This window comes from Oncorhynchus keta, chromosome 36 (genome assembly GCF_023373465.1).
Source record: "Oncorhynchus keta strain PuntledgeMale-10-30-2019 chromosome 36, Oket_V2, whole genome shotgun sequence".
Taxonomy (NCBI): domain Eukaryota; kingdom Metazoa; phylum Chordata; class Actinopteri; order Salmoniformes; family Salmonidae; genus Oncorhynchus; species Oncorhynchus keta.
This window is the reverse complement of record NC_068456.1, coordinates 11,517,025-11,535,639: the sequence shown is the minus strand read 5'-3', so window position 1 is coordinate 11,535,639 and position 18,615 is coordinate 11,517,025. Positions and strand designations below refer to the sequence as shown.

Sequence of the window (18,615 nt, the reverse complement as noted above, 5' to 3'; positions counted from 1 at the left end):
CTGGCTAAATGAGCTGCTTTATCAGTGGGACGGCTGCCGTCTGTCTGGCTTATGTCATCAATATCCTCTTATATAAATGTCAGCTGTGCCATTTTACTCAGAGATATTTCCCACACTACTGATTACATTAGCTCAGAATGTAGGGGAGCTACTCCTTCGCTCTCCCACTCCCCATCCCTCACTCTCTCGCTTTCTCTTGCTCCCCCACTTACCATTCCTCACTCTCTATCTCCCTCCTCCCTGACCCAATCGCTTATATGCTCTCTGTCCCCCAGACCCTCTCCCCCTTTCTCTCTCTCTCTCCTCTCTCTCTCTCTCTCTCTCTCTCTCTCTCTCTCTCTCTCTCTCTCTCTCTCTCTTTCCCACTCACTCTCTCTCGCTCCCCAGTATGTGTGTCAATAGCCTGCCTCCATGAAACAAGTCAATTTTCTGCTGGCTTGGCAGGCGAATAAATCTCTGAACAATCTGAGCACCGTAGATATTTATTGTGTGTGCGTGTGTGCATTTGTGTGCGTGTGTGTTATCTAGGGTGAGATTTGTGTCCTTGCCTCAATAGGGGTTTCTTGTCCAGGCTCAGTGAGTAGAGAGAGCGACAGTGTGTGTGTGCGTTTGTGCGTGTGTGTGTGTAGCAGGGAGACTTATGGCCAGATGGATGCTGCTGTAAAGCTCAAGGCCTTTCTGCTTCCTGGGGAGGGGATATTGTGTTGGCCAAGTGATTCATTACCAGGAGTTCAAGTGTGGAGGAGCATGGGTGGGAGTCAGGCTGATTTAAAGAGAAATGTCAGCAGCAAAAGGACACTTAACACCGCACACACACTGAACCACACACACCACAGTTTCGTGTGTTTGAAACATGCCGTATTCAGGAATACATTTGAGATTTCAATCACTTTTTCTCTACTCTATAGTAAATGTAGTGCCTTTTTTTAGAAGAAACAAAACCATCCAAATCACTATGCCCTTTGATTTTCAATTCACTAATTCTAGACTGAACTCTATTGTGTGATTTTATTCAGACGCCACTCTACCTTAGCCCCGCGAGCCAGCCTGATTTTGGCTTACATGAATGGATCGCTACCAACGCGCAGCATTAAACAGTCTAGTAATTATGAGGCTAACTTTTCCTATGGGATGTTTGGTTCAACCTACCACTGAGCAGGGGTTGAACCCGTATTGTTTTCTTTCCATTCTAGTGTTCCGACCAGCATAATAAAGTTCTGAACCGGTTCGAACCAAAACAAAGTTACAGTTCATATCGTTTCTTTTCATTCATTTTTTTAACTCGTGAAATCAAAATAGATTTTAAACTTAGCTCATTAATTTACTCCACCAATTGTCAAGGATAGAGAAGCTCGCTACAGAATCTGTAAGCTAGTTGTTTACATGTTTGATTGGTCATATAAGTGCAGACGGGAGATGCGACTAACATTTGCCAGGTGGGGAGAGAGTGAGAGGGGGGCATGTAGGGGGCTTGGCTTGAAGCTCTAATAATCATGACATGAATTGAGAAGTGTTCAGGCTTTCTTTTTTTTAACCAGGCAAGTCAGTTAAGAACAAGTTATTATTTACAACGACGGCCTGGGAACAGTGGGTTAACTGCCTTGTTCAGGGGCAGAACAAGCTTGGAGATTTGTTCTAAGCAACCTTTCAGTTCCTGGCCCAATGCTCTAACCACTAGGCTACCTGCCTATTACTAGCATCAGAACATCACTGAATTACATAATTATATACAATTATTTTTTTAACAAAAAACATCAACATTATTAACCGGTTCTCAAGATTTGAAAATAACGGTTCTGTTTCGGGAACACTAGAGATCACTTTCGATCCGGGTTCTGTCTTCGTTTCCTTGGGGGGAAAAAAGGGTTATTTTCGGATTCTCTGTTCTGTTCCAATGAACCGGTTCCCAGTAGCAAGAGATTCAGCACTGTGGCGGTAGCTCATAACAGGTATTCTGAATAGTGCTGCTTGTATACCGTGTTGTACTGAAAGTGATGTGTTAGGTAGGTAGTCTTAGGTATGTGTACTGAAAGTGATGTATTAGGTAGGTAGTCTTAGGTATGTGTACTGAAAGTGATGTGTTAGGTAGGTAGTCTTAGGTATGTGTACTGAAAGTGATGTGTTAGGTAGGTAGTCTTAGGTATGTGTACTGAAAGTGATGTGTTAGGTAGGTAGTCTTAGGTATGTGTACTGAAAGTGATGTATTAGGTAGGTAGTCTTAGGTATGTGTACTGAAGTGCATGTGTGTCTCAGCCACGAACAACTGCTTCATCTTTAGTAGGCCATCGGAATGATTACAGTGACATTGAGCGGTGACCTTTATCGTCTAATCAGACTGTGCTAGAAGGTTACGACCCTCCATGCCTCTTTCAGCCCCAGGTTTTCTTTTATTTCCCATTGATCTGAAGAGAGGAGTCCAACGCTGGATCAATGGGAGAGAGATGTGACATTTAAACCCTGGGTGATACACTACGTCCGGGCTGGAGAGTGAAAGACTGTCCCGTTAAGATGAAAAAATGTATTATACACTCTTAGAAAAAATGTGCTATGTAGAACGTAAAAGGGTTCTTTGGCTGTCCCCGTAGGAGCACCATTTTTGGTTCCAAGGAATAACCATTTTGGTTCCAGGTAGAACACTATTGGATTCCATGTCGAAACCTTTCCACAGAAGGTTCAACATGAAACCCAAAAGGGCTCTACCTGGAACCAGAAAGGGTTCTGCTTTGGGGACAGCCAAAGAACCTTTCTTGGACCCCTTTATTCTAGGAGTGTAGTTTCACTGTTGTAGTGAACATTGCAAGTCAGAGTTCTGTAGCATCTTCATACGTGGATTGGGCTAAATCCTTTGTAATGTAAATGTGATTTCAAGTTCTGTTAGTGTGAAATGTCCATACTGTAAAAAAACACATTTCTGCTGAAATACCTTCCTCTCGTCAAATAGCTAAGGATAAATAGATACAATTAATAAATAGGATATGCCACGTTCCAACTGGTGCAATTTTGTATTCATGAGCATCTCCCTTAATGAAGTTGTCAGTGTGATAGACATGTGGGGTCACATCATCCCCGCCCAGCCCTCACCCTACAAATTCACACTCATTCAGCCAGAAATAACCTAGTGGCATAGACTGAATGCAAGATAACACACACTACAATATGGCTAATTTCATTTTAGGTAGTGTGGGAGACAGCTACACCACATACCCCTCTCTGAGGGGTACAGTGTACAGCACAGGAGGTTGGATGCACCTTAATTGAGGAGAACGGGCTCGTGGTAATGGCTGGAACGGAGTGGAATGGTATCAAATACATCAAACGCATTGGTTCACATGTGTTTGATGCCATTCCATTAACTCCGTTCCAGCTATTATTACGATCCGTCCTCCCCTCAGCAGCCTCCACTGGTGTAAAGACAACGGCTCTCCCCACTCCCACACCACATGTTCCTCCAAGAATTACCCTAATTACCATAATACCAGTAGACAGAATTTTTGCTCTGTTAGCCAAATTGAAAATTAAATGCTTTTAAAACATGTTTTACAATATCCACACATTTGTCAATCATTGCAATAAGTGTACAACACCCTATGTGCAATATGGTTTAGATGAAAAGCTCCTGCATAGTTTAAATTGCTTTCCTTATTTAGTTTGTCTATATAATATGGTATTTACAGTATGCTAATAGCTGCACACATATATTAAGCAGGAATGTGGCTTTGGCCACACCATATCCAAGGTAAGTGTAAACAGAAAAGTTACACATCTGATGTTGAAGAGAAGTAGAGCTCACTAGACCTATTTTCTAACGTAAATCCACCCTGAGCGCTACCCCATCTTCAAAACAAGCAGATGCTGTTGTCACACACACATACACACACATACACACACAGCAAAATAGGCATGTTGTCGATATGCTGAAAAGATTTGCCTTTTAACCATCACCCATCATGTCTGTCTATTCCACTGGGCTGGAGTGATAGAATGAGGTAATCAGTGCCTTATCGGCTGAGGTTCCTGTCAGACAGCAGTGATCGTTTGAATCTGTCTGGATTAAAGAGGTATTTTTTGGTCTGTATGCTGCTAAACACCTTCCCTTAAATTAAGCATTGATTTTCTTGTACAGATCCTTTCATTGATAAATGGCACATTGCAAATGTGCTCCAGCATTAATAATGAAAAAAATGGTATTACTGAACGACCACCATTTGGTAAAAATGTTTGCAGATGTAATATTTTCAACTTTATTTTAATGTTTTTTAACGTCTTTGCCTAAGAGCGGTAGTTAACTATGCAGCCTTGGACTTGACAACAATGAAGTTAGTTTAAATCAAATCATTTCCTCACAGGTGTCCTCTGAATGAACCTCCCACAATGGAGGTGGTGAGAAGAGAGGAGTGGAGAAGAGAAGTGATGAACGGAATATAAGAGGTAAGTAGATATGTGAAAGATGGAGAAGAGAAGGACATGAACAGAGGAGAGAAGGAAAATAAGTAAGGAGAGGAAAGAAGAGGAGAGGAGAAAAGATGGTCTGCGGTATCCTCAAGGTTAGAGAGGTGGGCCAATAACCAGAGGGTTGCCAGTTCGAATCCCCGAGCTGACTAGGGGGAAACGTGCAGGGAGTGAGCTGGCAGCCGGAGGGTTACCGGCTTCAATATCCTATTGTTTTATCCCTAATTGCTCCAAAGATACTGCTCTGCAGAAGCCTGTTCGTGTGTGTTGTGTATCACGTTGGGTACTGTGACAGCATCACATCAGAGAATGTCTGTGCAAATGGACCAATAAAGCAAGCGACTATATTTTGTACTGAAAATCTTGCAAGAGGTACCAGTATAGCAGTTGTCATTACTATTCAGTAAAGTGGTTTAAATGAACAGCTGAATGGCGGAAACAACTGCTGTGTGTGTCAGACCAGTGAACCACACACCTTCCCCCTCTCTCTTATTCACAGTCTTTCTTTTAATTCTCTCGTTCTCTCTTTCTCTCTCGTCTGACATCTTACAGTCTCTCTCTCATTTCTTTGTCTTTCCACAGATGTTCTCAATTTATTCCCTCTTTCTGTTTCTCTTCCTCTCTTTGCACACTGATGGTCTTACTCCCACCCCTCTCTCTCTCTCTCTCTCTCTCTCTCTCTCTCTCTCTCTCTCTCTCTCTCTCTCTCTCTCTCTCTCTCTCTCTCTCTCTCTCTCTCTCTCTCTCTCTCTCTCTCTCTCTCGTCATTGGCTCTCCCTCCATTGCCCCTCCATCTCCTCTTTCTAATTGAAACCTGGCATCACACGTCTGAACACCAGTTGTTGCCAAGTGTCAGGAACAGCATTATTTTGCTGTGGCCTCAGACTTGAATCAACTGACTCCCACCATGCTGCAACCAAACCTAGACATTTATTTCATTATCATTAACCCTTTTGTGGTATTACCCACAGTAAGTCAGACACTGAGCCGAACAGCTGGGAATGAGGAAGGGGAAATGACTGAGTATATCACATTAGTGACATCACTCACTATTAATGAATACATCACAGTGTTGTCATCACTCATCTGTAATGAATATATCACATTGGTCACAGCTTCCACATTGTGGTGGAAGGGGCTTTATGGGGCATGGACTGTAGTATGGCTTTATATTCCTCATAGGCTGTTATTGGTTAGAGAGATGATGACTGGAGAAGATCTGAATGTGTTTTCAGTGTGAACTCTACTCTAGACTATGCAGCCCCATTGCCAAACCCCTCTCCTTCGGCTCATACCTGAGTATGACAGAACAGCTTACAGAGATCATACACACACATATATATAAACACACACACACACACCTTGACTTCTGCCATCCATCATAAGAAACCCTCTACCGTTGTGTTCCTCAAGGTGCACCTGTCCTGCTTTCTGCTTTTAGCCACTCACAGGTGAAAACATCTATCAGGGCTCTTATCTCTCCATCCCTCTTTCTCTGTCTTTCTCTTTCTTTCGCTCTGTCTCTTTACCTGTATATGTCACTCTCTCTCTCTCTCTCTCTCTCTCTCTCTCTCTCTCTCTCTCTCTCTCTCTCTCTCTCTCTCTCTCTCTCTCTCTCTCTCTCTCTCTCTCTCTCTCTCTTTCTTTCTTTCTTTCTCACTCGCTCTCCCTCTCTCTATTTCACAGCGCTGTACTCCTAGCTGCTGCCTCCGGTGATGGAAGAAACCGTGTGCTTAGTAACATGTCTGTCAGAGTCAGGAGGTAGTCTCTTTCACCGGCTGTGTGTCCATAAGTCTGGCACGGCTGGCTCAGGGTCTGAAAGAGATATGGGCTTGCTAGCTGAGGCTCCGTAAATCCATAACACAGGATGAGAAATAGAAATGTTTGAATGAATAAATGCAGGAATGAATGAATGAATGAATGGATGAATGGATGAATGGATTGGATGAAGGGATGAATGAATGGATGATGTTCTCAACTGGAGCTATATGACTTACTGGCTGGGGAAAAATGGAAGGTTATATGTACTCTTCGTATTATAGAGTTAGATGATGTGAGTGGTAGCGTCCACATCATTAGCCAGCATATCTTGCATCTGTTATGCTGTCTTCGTCTGCTCTTGGGGACCCATCAGCTTTATGATGACACGCATCTGTAAGTGGGATTAGCCGATAGCCGCATCAAGAGGCCAGTCAACATAGGCATTTAGCACCGGGCATCTGTCTAACAGGCCGTATGTGTGTGTGCCCACGGCAGTATGTAATATAAGTGCCACAGTCCCATGAATGGGCATATGAATGGCAGATATGCCAGGCCTCCATAATCACATCCGACATGTCTGCCCTTGAGAGCCACTGTTCGTCTGGCAGCAACCCTATAACCCCTAGCCTATACCGTTTGTTTTTTGTAACCAGATTAGTACAATGATAACTCCACCTCACCTTCTATTGCTTTTTTTTTTTTTTTTTTGGGGGCTCTGCTATTTTTCCTAAGCCTATGAGGTTCCTTCAGATCTGCAAATAAAAGGAGTAGGGGATAAGGGTATAGGTTTTTGACTGGGCTTTATACACTGTTGAATATTGACATACTGACCGCTGTAGTCAGCATATAGTGACATGTAGGCCTGTGTAGTCTAGCTATAGCCCAAACCCCAGAAATGTCATTAAGCATAATGCTTCGAAGTTTAGAAATCAATGTGTTATTCATAATGTCTGTTAATGTGCAGTATTTAAGGTCACACTTCCCCCAAAACAGATTCAAATGGAATACAATTCGATCATTCAATGCAGCTTTAATATTTCAACTATTTTTGCTGGCTTACTTTCCACACACATTGAAAACATCCCACTGGGCATAGATGTCAAGTCAACTTCTATTCCACGTTGGTTCAAAGTAATTCCATTGAAAGTAAGTGGAAACAATGTTAATTCAACCAGTGGGATAGCCTAGACAACAAAAATCATAACCATATCAGGCTGTAAACAAAGGTACAATATAGACTAATAAATTCGTAGGAACAACAAATATTTTCATAATAGTCAATAATGTATTTATTTAATTGGATTATTCTAGCCTCCAGCCTATGTTTGGCCCATGTATAGATCCCTGAATTCACTTCTCTCATGACTTTTAGAAATAGGCCAACAAAAGTTCAAAGGCCTGAGTAGACATTTCTTCTGATGACGAAATCAAGACCTACGTGAAAATACGAGTGTTTCTCAATTTCTTAGAGGGTATCAAATGCACCCGCACGGATGTGGGTGCAATGATGGAGTATGGAAAGGTCAAGCGAGCAGGCGAGAGGGGAACCCTGAAAAGATCCAACAATGCCCGTGTAATCAAATCTCACGCGCGAGGAAGCCATGAGTAAATTACAAAATAAAACTGTCACCAAATAAAGTGACTTGTGTAACAAAGTCATTATTCTGAACTACTCATTGTTACACTTTCATTGCAGACATCCTAAACCTTGTCAATCAATCTTGACCATGATGGCGTTATCTACATGTTAAATCATTTTCAGGAAGAAAAAAATGCTATAGCAGTATTGTCACGTGCAGAAGAAATCTGTGATGGACAGAAATCTGTGAGAGAAAGCGATCAGCCTCTGAAATGTCACTCGCTTGGGTCCAGTAAATTGCCCGAGGGCGTCAAGGATTGGACATGAAACGACTGACTGTTGGAGGCTGAAAAGATTTAATTTGTTCTCATCATTGTTGGATTTCTCCACAAATGACTCACAGTGTGCTTCATCGCACGAATTGTAGCCTAATTTCACTGCTTGTTTTTATCACGCATGGGATCATTTATTAATAGGCTACTGTCTTGGCTGTAGCGTTTAATCACCTTAAAAAACAAGGCCCGCTGCGTTAATTGTGATAGGCGGAGGTACATGACGTATAGTTACAGTAGGGACATATTTATTAATGCACCCATGGAAGGCGGAGTGTACTATTGGAACGCAACCTATGCGTCACTGCATGAGCGTTCAACGCCAGCCACCACATAGGCCCTGCGCTTAACGTGTACGCTATAATTTTCTTTCCAAATATGATTTGTACACTAATAGGATTCTTATGACATTTTTTACAAACATAGTTGCAATGTCAATCACTATTTAATAGCTAGATTGATTGTTTTAATGCCGCGTTATTTTCTGTTGCATTATTAGCAAGGCTATTTCAGAATTGACAAATAGGAAAAATTATATAATAATTATAGCAAATTGTCTATATTATTATTATTATTAGTGGTATTATTATGGCTGTTATTATTATTGCTATTATTACTAATAATATTAGTAGTAGTAGGAGGCCTAGTAGTAAGCCTAGTAGTTGTATTTACATATGGACCTATAGCCTATAATAACAGGCTAGGCCCGGTTTTCCAAAAGCATCTTAAGGCTAAGTTCACCATTAAAACCTTGGTAGTAGCAGCCTGCCTCAGACCGCTCGTAGAACAGCTTAAGGCTAAGTTCATCATTAAAACCTTAGTAGGAGCATCGTTAAATCTCCGAGCTGTTTCCCAAAACCATTCTTATTAACGTTGCACTTGAAAACACTCGTATTCTAACGCCTGCCTCGGACCGCTCGTAGAACAGCAAAGTGCGACGTTAGATAATTTTTTGCCCTACCGTGTCGTTTTATACACAGAAGATCTCCGCTAAACATAGAATCACATTGTTTCTCTGTGACCGCCGATAACTTCAGAACAAATTTGACTACAAAAACAAAGTTGCCAATGTCTTTGGAATTGACAGAAACAAGCGACGTATACAAACGCTTCAAATGAAAACCGTGATAACTGCATTAAAATATTAACAGTAGGCTATAGGCCTATTCGAATCATATTAAAATAGGGTATATTTAATGTTCAATCAATTGAGTTCTATTTTGCTACTTGTAAGCTACTGTCTGTTATTTGTCTCAATATAATTCATGATGTGTAGCCTAACATGTGCTCAATGATGTGACAAATCAATGATTTAATGCACTTTTATTGGGTAAGCATTAGAATAAGCAGCAACAATATTTGCAGCAGTAGGCGGTATATCTTTCCAGGAGCCGATCTTTCGTCAGTATTGTGAAGTAATTATAATGTTTGGCAAAAAATACTTTAATGGAGAAAGCTGATCTGAGAGCAGCGCTCCCTTTCTTTTGATCATATGATGCACTCCCCCTTCACAAAAGTGGTGACCCTTATGACCTACATTTTTATCGCCCTATTACTCAACTTTCTTGCCTAGCTAAAATATTAGAATCCTTGACAATATCTTATCTAAGATCTTTCTTATCTTTGAAATGTTTTCTAAAAAGTTTTCATCAGTCCGGTTTTAGACCGTCATAGCATTATCTCTGCTGCATCCCTAGTTATAAATTAAGTGGTTAACTGTATGGATTAAAGGCAACATTGTGCTGCCCTCTTCATTGATCTGTGAAAGGCTTTGATACTGTTGATCACTCACTGCTAATTCAGAGGCTTTCCTCAATTGGCCGAGACCAGGCTGCATTTAACTGGTTTAAAAATGACTTGACAGATAGAACTCAATGTGTATCTATCTACTGATGATGTTTAATCAGGTTTTCTGGACAAAATGAAAGGTATCCCACAAGGATCAATTTTGGGTCCTATACTTTTTACTGTTTATATTAACAATATTGACTCGTTGTTAAAAATTGTAACCTGCACTTATATACCGATGATACTGTTGCGTATGGTATTGCAGACTATTGTTGACCAGGCTCTATCTGAACTACAGTCTGCCTTCATTGCATTACATAAAAACTTTATTTACATGCAATTCGTTTTGAATGCAGGTAAAACTAAGTATATGTTGTTCTCTAGAGTGCATAAAAAGAACTCTGATGATTTAAACATACAGTGCCTTCAGAAAGTATTCACACCCCTTGACTTTTTCCATATTTTGTTGTGTTACAAAGTGGGATTGAAATGGATTTCATTGTATTTTTTTGTAAACGATCTACACAAAATGCTCTGTAATGTAAAAGTGGAAGAAAAATTTGTAACACATCAAATAGAAAAGTAAAAAACTTATATATCTTGATTAGATAAATGTTCAAAGTCAATACAGAATCACTGTTGGCAGTGATTACAGCTGTGAGTTTTCTGGGTAATTCTCCTAGAGCTTCGCACACCTATATTATACAATATTTGCACATTATTCTTTTGAAAAGTATTTAATTAAGCTCTGTCAAGTCGGTTGTTGATCATTTTCAAGTCTCGCCATACATTTTCAAGTCGATTTAAGTCAAAGCTGTAACTAGGACACTCAGGAACATTCAATATCGTATTGATAAGCAACGCCAGTATATATTTGGCCATGTGTTTTAGGTTATGGTCTTGCTGAAAGGATACATTTGTGTCTCCGTGTCTGTTGGAAAGCAGACTGAACCAGATTTTCTTCTAGGACAGGAGTATTCAACTCTTACCCTACGATTTTCGAAGACTGATGGTTTTCTGTTTGACCTGATAAATAATTGCACCCACCTGGTGTCATAAACAAATCCCTAGTCCTTGTCAATGACAAGCATACTCATAACATGATTTAGCCACCACCATACTTGAAAATATGAAAATAAGAGTGGTACTCAGTGATGTGTTGTGTTGGATTTTCCCCCAAAAGTACTTTGTATTCAAGACATAAAGTTAATTTATTTTCCACATTTTTTTGCATTTTACTTTAGTGCCTTATTGCAAACAACATGCATATTTTGGAATATTTTTATTCTATTTCTTCTTTTCACTCTGTCAATTAGGTTAGTGTTGTGGAGTAACTATGATGTTGTTCATCCATCCTCAGTTTTCTCCTATCACAGCCATTAAACCCTGTAGCTGATTTAAAGTCACCGTTGGCCTCATGGTGAAATCCCCGAGTGGTTTTCATCCTCTCTGGCAACTGAGTTAGGAAGGACTCCGAGCGCCTGTATCTTTGTTGTGACTGGGTGTATTGATACACCATCCAAAGTGTAATTAATAACTTCACCATGATCAAAGGGATATTCAGTGTATGCTTTTTATCTTTAAGCCCATTTACCAATAGGTGCCCTTCTTTGCGAGGCATTTTAAAACCTCCCTTGTCTTTGTGGTTGAATCTGTGTTTGAAATTCACTGCTCGACTGAGAGACCTTACATATAATTGTATGGGTGGGGTACAGAGATAAGGTCATTCAAAAATCATGTTAAACACTGTTATTGCTCACAGAGTGAGTCCATGCAACGTGTTCTGTGACTTTACATTAAGGGGCATTTTCATTGTGTGTAGGTCAGTGACAAAAAAATCTAAATTTGATCCATTTTAAATTCAGGCTGTAAGACAACAACATTTGGAAAAAGTAGATCGTTGTGAATACCTTCTGCAGTCACTCGATGTACTTTGATCCTGTCTCTGCTTACGAATATCTGGGCATCTGGATAGATGAAAATCTGTATTTTAAAAGCATAATGATTAGTTATTTAGGAATTAAGAAACTGAGAATAACAATGGGCTTATTCTATAGAAATATGTCCTGCCTCAGATTATTCAGTCGATGTTCCTATCGGTCCTAAACTATGGCGACATCATCTATATGAACGCAGCTGACACTTCATTAAAGACGTTAGATGGTGTTTATCATAGCGCACTGCAAGGGACAGTTTTAATACTCATCACTGCATTCTCTACCCGAACTTCTTTTGCCCCTCTTTGATGTCACATAGGTTGATACATTGCTATGTTTTCATGTATTAAAGCTCTTTGACGAAAAAACTCCCACTGTACCAATCATTACTTAACTTTAGACGTACCACAACAGGTCTCAGGGATGGCTAACTTTGTAAATGAGTTAGGTAAATCAGCTTTTAGTTTTCTTGCACTTTATTTGTGGAACAATCTTCTAAATATTCCTAAATTGGACGTTTGGTGCCTCTAGGGCAATTCAGAAGGCTGATTGAGGTTCTTCTTACTGATAAATGTGTTTTTTTATGACCGTGTTTTTCTTTCTGTTATTAGCATTTAGCATTTATATTTTGATGTGTGTATTTTCTGTCATTTCTGTAATTCAGAGCTCATCTGTAAAAGACACCTTGGTATCAGTATGAATCCCTGACAAAATAAAGGTTAAATAAAATAAAACCGAATGTTTGGGGAAAACTCTTGAAAAGTTAGCTCATAAATAACGTCCCACCTGGTATGATCATCATAATGCTTAAGTTACATCACAACTGTGAATCGAGGCCCTGGTCTAGATGCCTGTATCACAGCAGGATACTATTCACAACTTGCTGGAATACGTTATAGATAACCTTGATTACAGCTGGGCTTCATTGATCTGGCTTAAAACATGTAGCCAACGTAAAAACGTTTACTAAAGATATAGCATAGCCATACACTTATTTCAGTAAGCCTACATCAACTAATGATTTTGGCCTACACACCAAACAAAATGAGAGTTCCTCAAGGGTTCTTTGGGAAGGGTGATGGTTCTATGTGGAACCATACTGACCCAAAGAACCCTTTGAGCCCTTCACATTTACATTTAAGTCATTTAGCAGACGCTCTTATCCAGAGCGACTTACAAATTCGATGGTTCTTTGTAGTTCAAACAAGGGTTCTGTTGTGTTATGCTATTACATGTTATGTATGACTATGGCTAGTGACGTGTCTTGTGAAAGACTCAAGTATGGCCTTGTATCAATTGAGATCCGTTGACTAAGTCAGTAGTTCTCAATTCTCTCCTCAGGGACCCAGAGCTAGCACTCCTGATTCAACTTAATAAACACAATAATAAAGAACCTATGGAATTTTAACAAAATAATATGTCTATTAAACCCTGTATGGTTCTACAAAGAACCTTTGAGATTAAGAAAGGACATTTTTTAGGGTTCTTTATATAGACTTCAAAGAAAGGTTCCATATAATACCAAAAATGGATCCGCTATGGTTACAAGACAAATAATCATTACTTAGCACTACCATTTATTTGTTTTTAGTGTGTAGCAGCCTATAGTCTAAATGTGAATTCATGCTGGATGGTTAAACTGACACTTCATATTTGTACACCATATTTGTACACCATTGCAGCAAGGCAGTGAGGAGATGAAATATCTCCCATTGCGCTATGGAGGATGGCCCTTTGTGCGTAAGTTATAGTGCAGAGGATTTGGCAAGGCTAAAGGGGATGATGTTGTCTCTCTGCCCGGAAGTATTATTAACCTGATATACTGCCTGCCTTCACAAAAGCACACCGTTATAAAACATAGGGTATACCTACACTAGACCAACTTTTACGCACAGACATAGCCAGTGCACGTGTCTCCTTCCTATATTGAAAATGATGCTACAAGTAAAAAAATAATGTGTTTTATATATATATATATACATTAGCCTATTGTAACTGTAAGCAAATTATCCTGCATTTTAGAAAAGGTCATTCGATCTGAACATAGTTCAACATATTTTGTTCATGCGTAGGCTACATTACGTGGTAACCAAATAGGCTATTCTACAGAAAAGGATAATATGTACTTCGACGAAGTGCTGATTAGTCGAAAGTGTGACAGCATTAAGTAATCTAATTCGACTCCTCCCCCGGCCATGCCCTCTAATTACCGCTGCTTCGCTCACGCTAAATCCTACACTGGACCGCATCATAGTCAAGGAGTGACAAAGAGAGAGAAAGTGGGGGGAGAAAGAGTGAGGGAGAGAGTGTGTGCATGTGTGTCAGTGTCCATAATTGATTACCTTCCAATCTACAATAACTTGTTAGTGGTGGTCAATTGCGGCTGCTTTTTGGGAATCACTGTCCACCGGATGGTTTCATGTTGTGGCTCGTGCGTCACCCCGTAACAGTAGACAGGAGAAGTGGGACTTTAACTGGACTCAAAGTCTCCCTACCCTGCGGCAAAGCGACCAACATGCGGTTGCAGAAGCACCTGTGATCGGATTTCCATTCTCCACATTTCCCACAACTTTTCATTTAGGCATACTTATTTTGAAGTATAACCAGAGCATAAACAAATCTCCGAAGTGTCACCTGATAAACTACTATGACCTCCAAAGATCCCACGGTTATGGAGGACCGGAGACGCAATGCGCTGGACCAGCTTCCGCCGCCGGCCAACTCCAACAAGCCCCTGACGCCATTCAGTATAGAGGACATCCTGAACAAGCCCTCGGTAAAGAGAAGTTATTCTAGCTGCGGGACGGCGCACCTGCTCTCCTCCAGCGAGAAGCTGTCCTCTTCAGGGCATAGCCTGTCCAGCCGGGCCCTTTTCACCCAAACCTCCCCGCTCTGCGCTCTGGAGGAGCTCGCCAGCAAAACCTTCAAAGGGCTCGAAGTCAGTGTTCTTCAAGCGGCGGAGGGTAAGTCTGGACAGTCAGATCTTTAATTGCTCGATTTAGTTATTATGTGCAGACTGTGTAGCCTAGTGTAATTCAGCTTATGGTCTACTACAAATTAAACTAAGGAAAAATAAATGAATGTCAGTTGTGTGTATGTATGCCTGCAGTGGGTCTGGTCACACACATATTTCTTTCAGCATTTGAGTATTGAATAAAAGCACGGTACATGTTTTTGCACAATGAGCCTTGCCAAAGAGCTTAAAACTGAGAGGAAACTTAGAAAAATATATATCCTGGATTTTTGCAAAATATGTGTATCGAATTGGTTATTCTTATGTGAACAAAATAGATTAAATGTGACTAGTTCCACCATGAAAAAAACCGAATAATTAGCCTATGCATAAACATGGAGCAAAATAATACTCCACATAATAAGGCAAACTAATTTAATATTTCGTTTAAGATTATTATTTTTATTAGGCCTATTGTATCACCTGATTATTATCGTCTGTTATTACCATACGTTTCGACTATTGACAGTATTGGTGTTGTTGTTGTTGGTGGTGGTGGTTTTAGTGGAGAAATACATGCATAGGTCTCTTATTGTTTTAGCAGTTATTTCCCTAAGGTTTCTTGGAGCGATATTATGCCTGGTGATTCACCAAATGCCTATAGGATAACATCCCTATCCTCTATATATCCTCTCACAGGCCGAGACGGCACGACACTATTCGGTTCGCGGAATAACCCCAAAAAGCGCCGGAAGTCTCGCACCGCCTTCACCAACCACCAGATCTACGAGTTGGAAAAGCGCTTCCTTTACCAGAAGTACCTGAGTCCAGCTGACCGCGACCAGATAGCACAGCAGCTCGGCCTCACCAACGCGCAGGTCATCACCTGGTTCCAAAACCGGCGCGCCAAGCTCAAACGCGACCTGGAGGAGATGAAGGCGGACGTGGAGTCGGCCAAAGCCGTGGGAACCGTGTCGTTTGAGAAGATGGCCAAACTAGCCGAACTGGAGAAATGCGCAGCTAACGGGGCGCTGGGCCCTAACAGATCTGAGTCACCCTCGTTATCGAACCATGAGCGCAACGCCTCGAACAAACTTTTATTGTCCTCCCCTTCGTCGCCATATACAGACCATACTAGCAGCAAGGGCTGCTCCGAGGATGAGGAGATTGACGTGGATGACTGAGGATTTTACCATTGTATCTCCCTCTTACCACGACTAAAGTTTGAAGTGCCATTTATGCACCACATCATGAGGCTTTTATGAAGAACACTTAGCATCGCATGGACTGTGTCTTATATGCAACAACAGATGCAGACAGTTATTGTATTCATCCATTCATTTAACCAACGTGGAATAGTTTAAAGAATAGCAATATGTATTTTATCCACAAATGATCTGCCCACACACACACACACACACAATCTCCCCGGTATGAGTTAATACCACTAGCTAATAACTCAACCTATGAATCATTTCAATGCATGTTTTATTTTGTTTAACTTAATTGTAATTTAAACGACTGTTGGTTTGAATGTTACACAAGAGGCATTCAGATTGAAAAACACACATCATATGCTCGGTGTTATAACTATATCGTAAAACCTACATATTTAAACAGTTGGGAAGACATTTTCTAAGATAATAATCAAAGATAAATCATATTCCATCCGGTTGCTTGTAATATCAGTCACATTTTAATATATTTATAATGGTTTGCAAACCTGTAAGTGCCTTTCAATGCCAGCACACCATTTTAAACATAATGTATAAAGTGTAATGTATTTCAAAATAAAACATTTCGTTTCTCACTATTCCTCATAGACCACTTATTTTAGTAGCATTTATTGAAACATAGCTAGCTAGACATTAAATTATTTTGGGACCTTAATTCCATATTTTTTTGCAATCGGCATTCTACAGGCCTATTATAATTATATATTTTATGTTTTATTTGTGTTTTTACATAATATCAAATTGCTGCACTTCAAGCCAAAGTATAGTTTCTCTTTCACATTGAAAGCACATTGAACACATTGAAAACCTGCCTTCTGACCCGGCGACGTGTGTTTTCATTTCCTCAAATAGAATTTGTGAGAAACGCCAATCTGGAGGACAGAGCGAGGCCATAAAAGAAGGCACAAAAACGTCGAGTTCTGGGCCAGCTTCTCCATGCTGTTTGTGCGTTTTTCGCTCACTCTCGGCATAGAAGCGTGAAACCGGCGAACAAATGAGCACTGCTCCCCTGTGTGACAGCCACAATGGAGCATGGGCGGACTCCAGCCGCGCGCAATACGGAGACAAGCGTGACCCAACACACAGAAAAAGACACAAACGTTTGGAGGCCATATGGTTTCTGAATTTTCCTCACAATTTCCAGTCAATTTGATGGATTGATTTAACCCTCCGTTAGCTTAATTTTTGTTACAAAGGCAGTAATGCATACATAGCCCCTCTGCTACTGAGGGCATCTGTGCTCATTGCTGTCACTGTCGATGCTTTTTTGACTCGTTTTAAACAAGTCTATGCATCACAATTGAAGTATCTTATTCTGGAGAGGGGCTGGTCTGTGCTTTGTGTTTGTGTGTGGGACTAGAAATAATATGTTTGGCTTTTTGCACGATAGATCTTTCAGCATTTCATCTTGTGGCCTGGGTGTTTTTCATGCTAAGTATAGCGGAGTCTCTTAATGTTTAAACGGTGACATTTGTGCGATTGGTGGGAGGGCTTTGATTTATCGTTTTGTGTTCTTCTGTTAGCTACCTCCTTTTTTCCTTTGTCTATGGCACTTTTAATGAAGTTGAGAGCGCAATAATATGACCCCAAGATGTTAATAATTTATTATGGAGTTAGATACTTTTTACAAACGCACTAATGTAAAACTCGACTTGGAAGATTGAGCATTGAAGATAATTCTTCAACAAATTTTACTCTAAAATACTATCTAGGCTACTATAATATAGTACTATAAATGTATTGTTTTCAATTAGGCCTAGTTTAATTCAAATATATTGTAAATCAAGCCACATTCACATTACCATATTATATTATAGGCATAATAATAATAACCTATAATAATAACAGTAAGAATGACAACAATAGTGTTATTATTATTATTATTGTTATTATAATTATTATTGCTACGGTTTATATTGTTGTTAGTAGTTTTCTTTTTTTAATTTAACCTTTATTTAACTAGGCAAACCAGAACAAATTCTTATTTACAATGACGGCCTACCAAAAGGCAAAAGGCCCCCTGCGAGGACGGGGGCTGGGATTAAAAATAAAAATATAGGACAAAACACACATCATCACAAGAGAGACACCACAACACTACATAAAGAGAGACAACAACATAGCACTGCAGTAACACATGACAACACAGTATGGTAGCAACGCCACATGACAACCACATAACCACACTTTTTGAGAATATTATAATAATTATATTATAATTGTTTTTTATTATTAAATTACTATTGTTGACATTAATTGGGCTGTGTTAATAAGCTCCCTCATTTGTTCCTTTTGCAATAAGTATTGGTTGTAAAGTATGGAAATGAAAGCAGGCCGCCTTCCCTGTAAAAATGTTCTCTGCTCAAGATGATATCCCTCTGGCAGAAAAGGCTCGAGACTGCAAGCCTATGACTCGCGCACATGGTACTTTGTCCCAACAAGGATGCTGATTTAAACTGCTAAAGCCCTGCGTTTGTTAATGTAAATGTCAGATTATTGTATTAATACCAAGTTACACAATTTTTTTTTATTATTAATACATTTGTTAAAAAATTAATTGATGAATATGCTATTTTTGTGA

At 40.0% G+C, this 18,615-nt stretch overlaps 1 protein-coding gene across 1 annotated transcript; it reads left to right on the top strand.

Annotated features, from left to right (window-relative positions):
* The first annotated feature begins 14,136 nt into the window (after positions 1-14,136).
* lbx1a (ladybird homeobox 1a) lies at positions 14,137-16,100 on the top strand. Its single transcript, XM_035765230.1, has 2 exons — positions 14,137-14,809; positions 15,499-16,100. The coding sequence occupies exons 1-2, from the start codon at positions 14,494-14,496 to the stop codon at positions 15,981-15,983; spliced, it is 801 nt and encodes a 266-aa protein (XP_035621123.1). The 5' UTR covers positions 14,137-14,493; the 3' UTR covers positions 15,984-16,100.
* The last annotated feature ends 2,515 nt before the right edge of the window (positions 16,101-18,615 follow it).

Excerpts from the sequence above, each read along its gene's own strand:
- lbx1a (XM_035765230.1), top strand. The coding sequence starts at position 14,494 with ATGACCTCCAAAGATCCCACGGTTATGGAGGACCGGAGACGCAATGCG. Across the intron at positions 14,810-15,498 it reads TGTTCTTCAAGCGGCGGAGG|GCCGAGACGGCACGACACTA; the intron begins GTAAGTCTGGAC and ends ATCCTCTCACAG.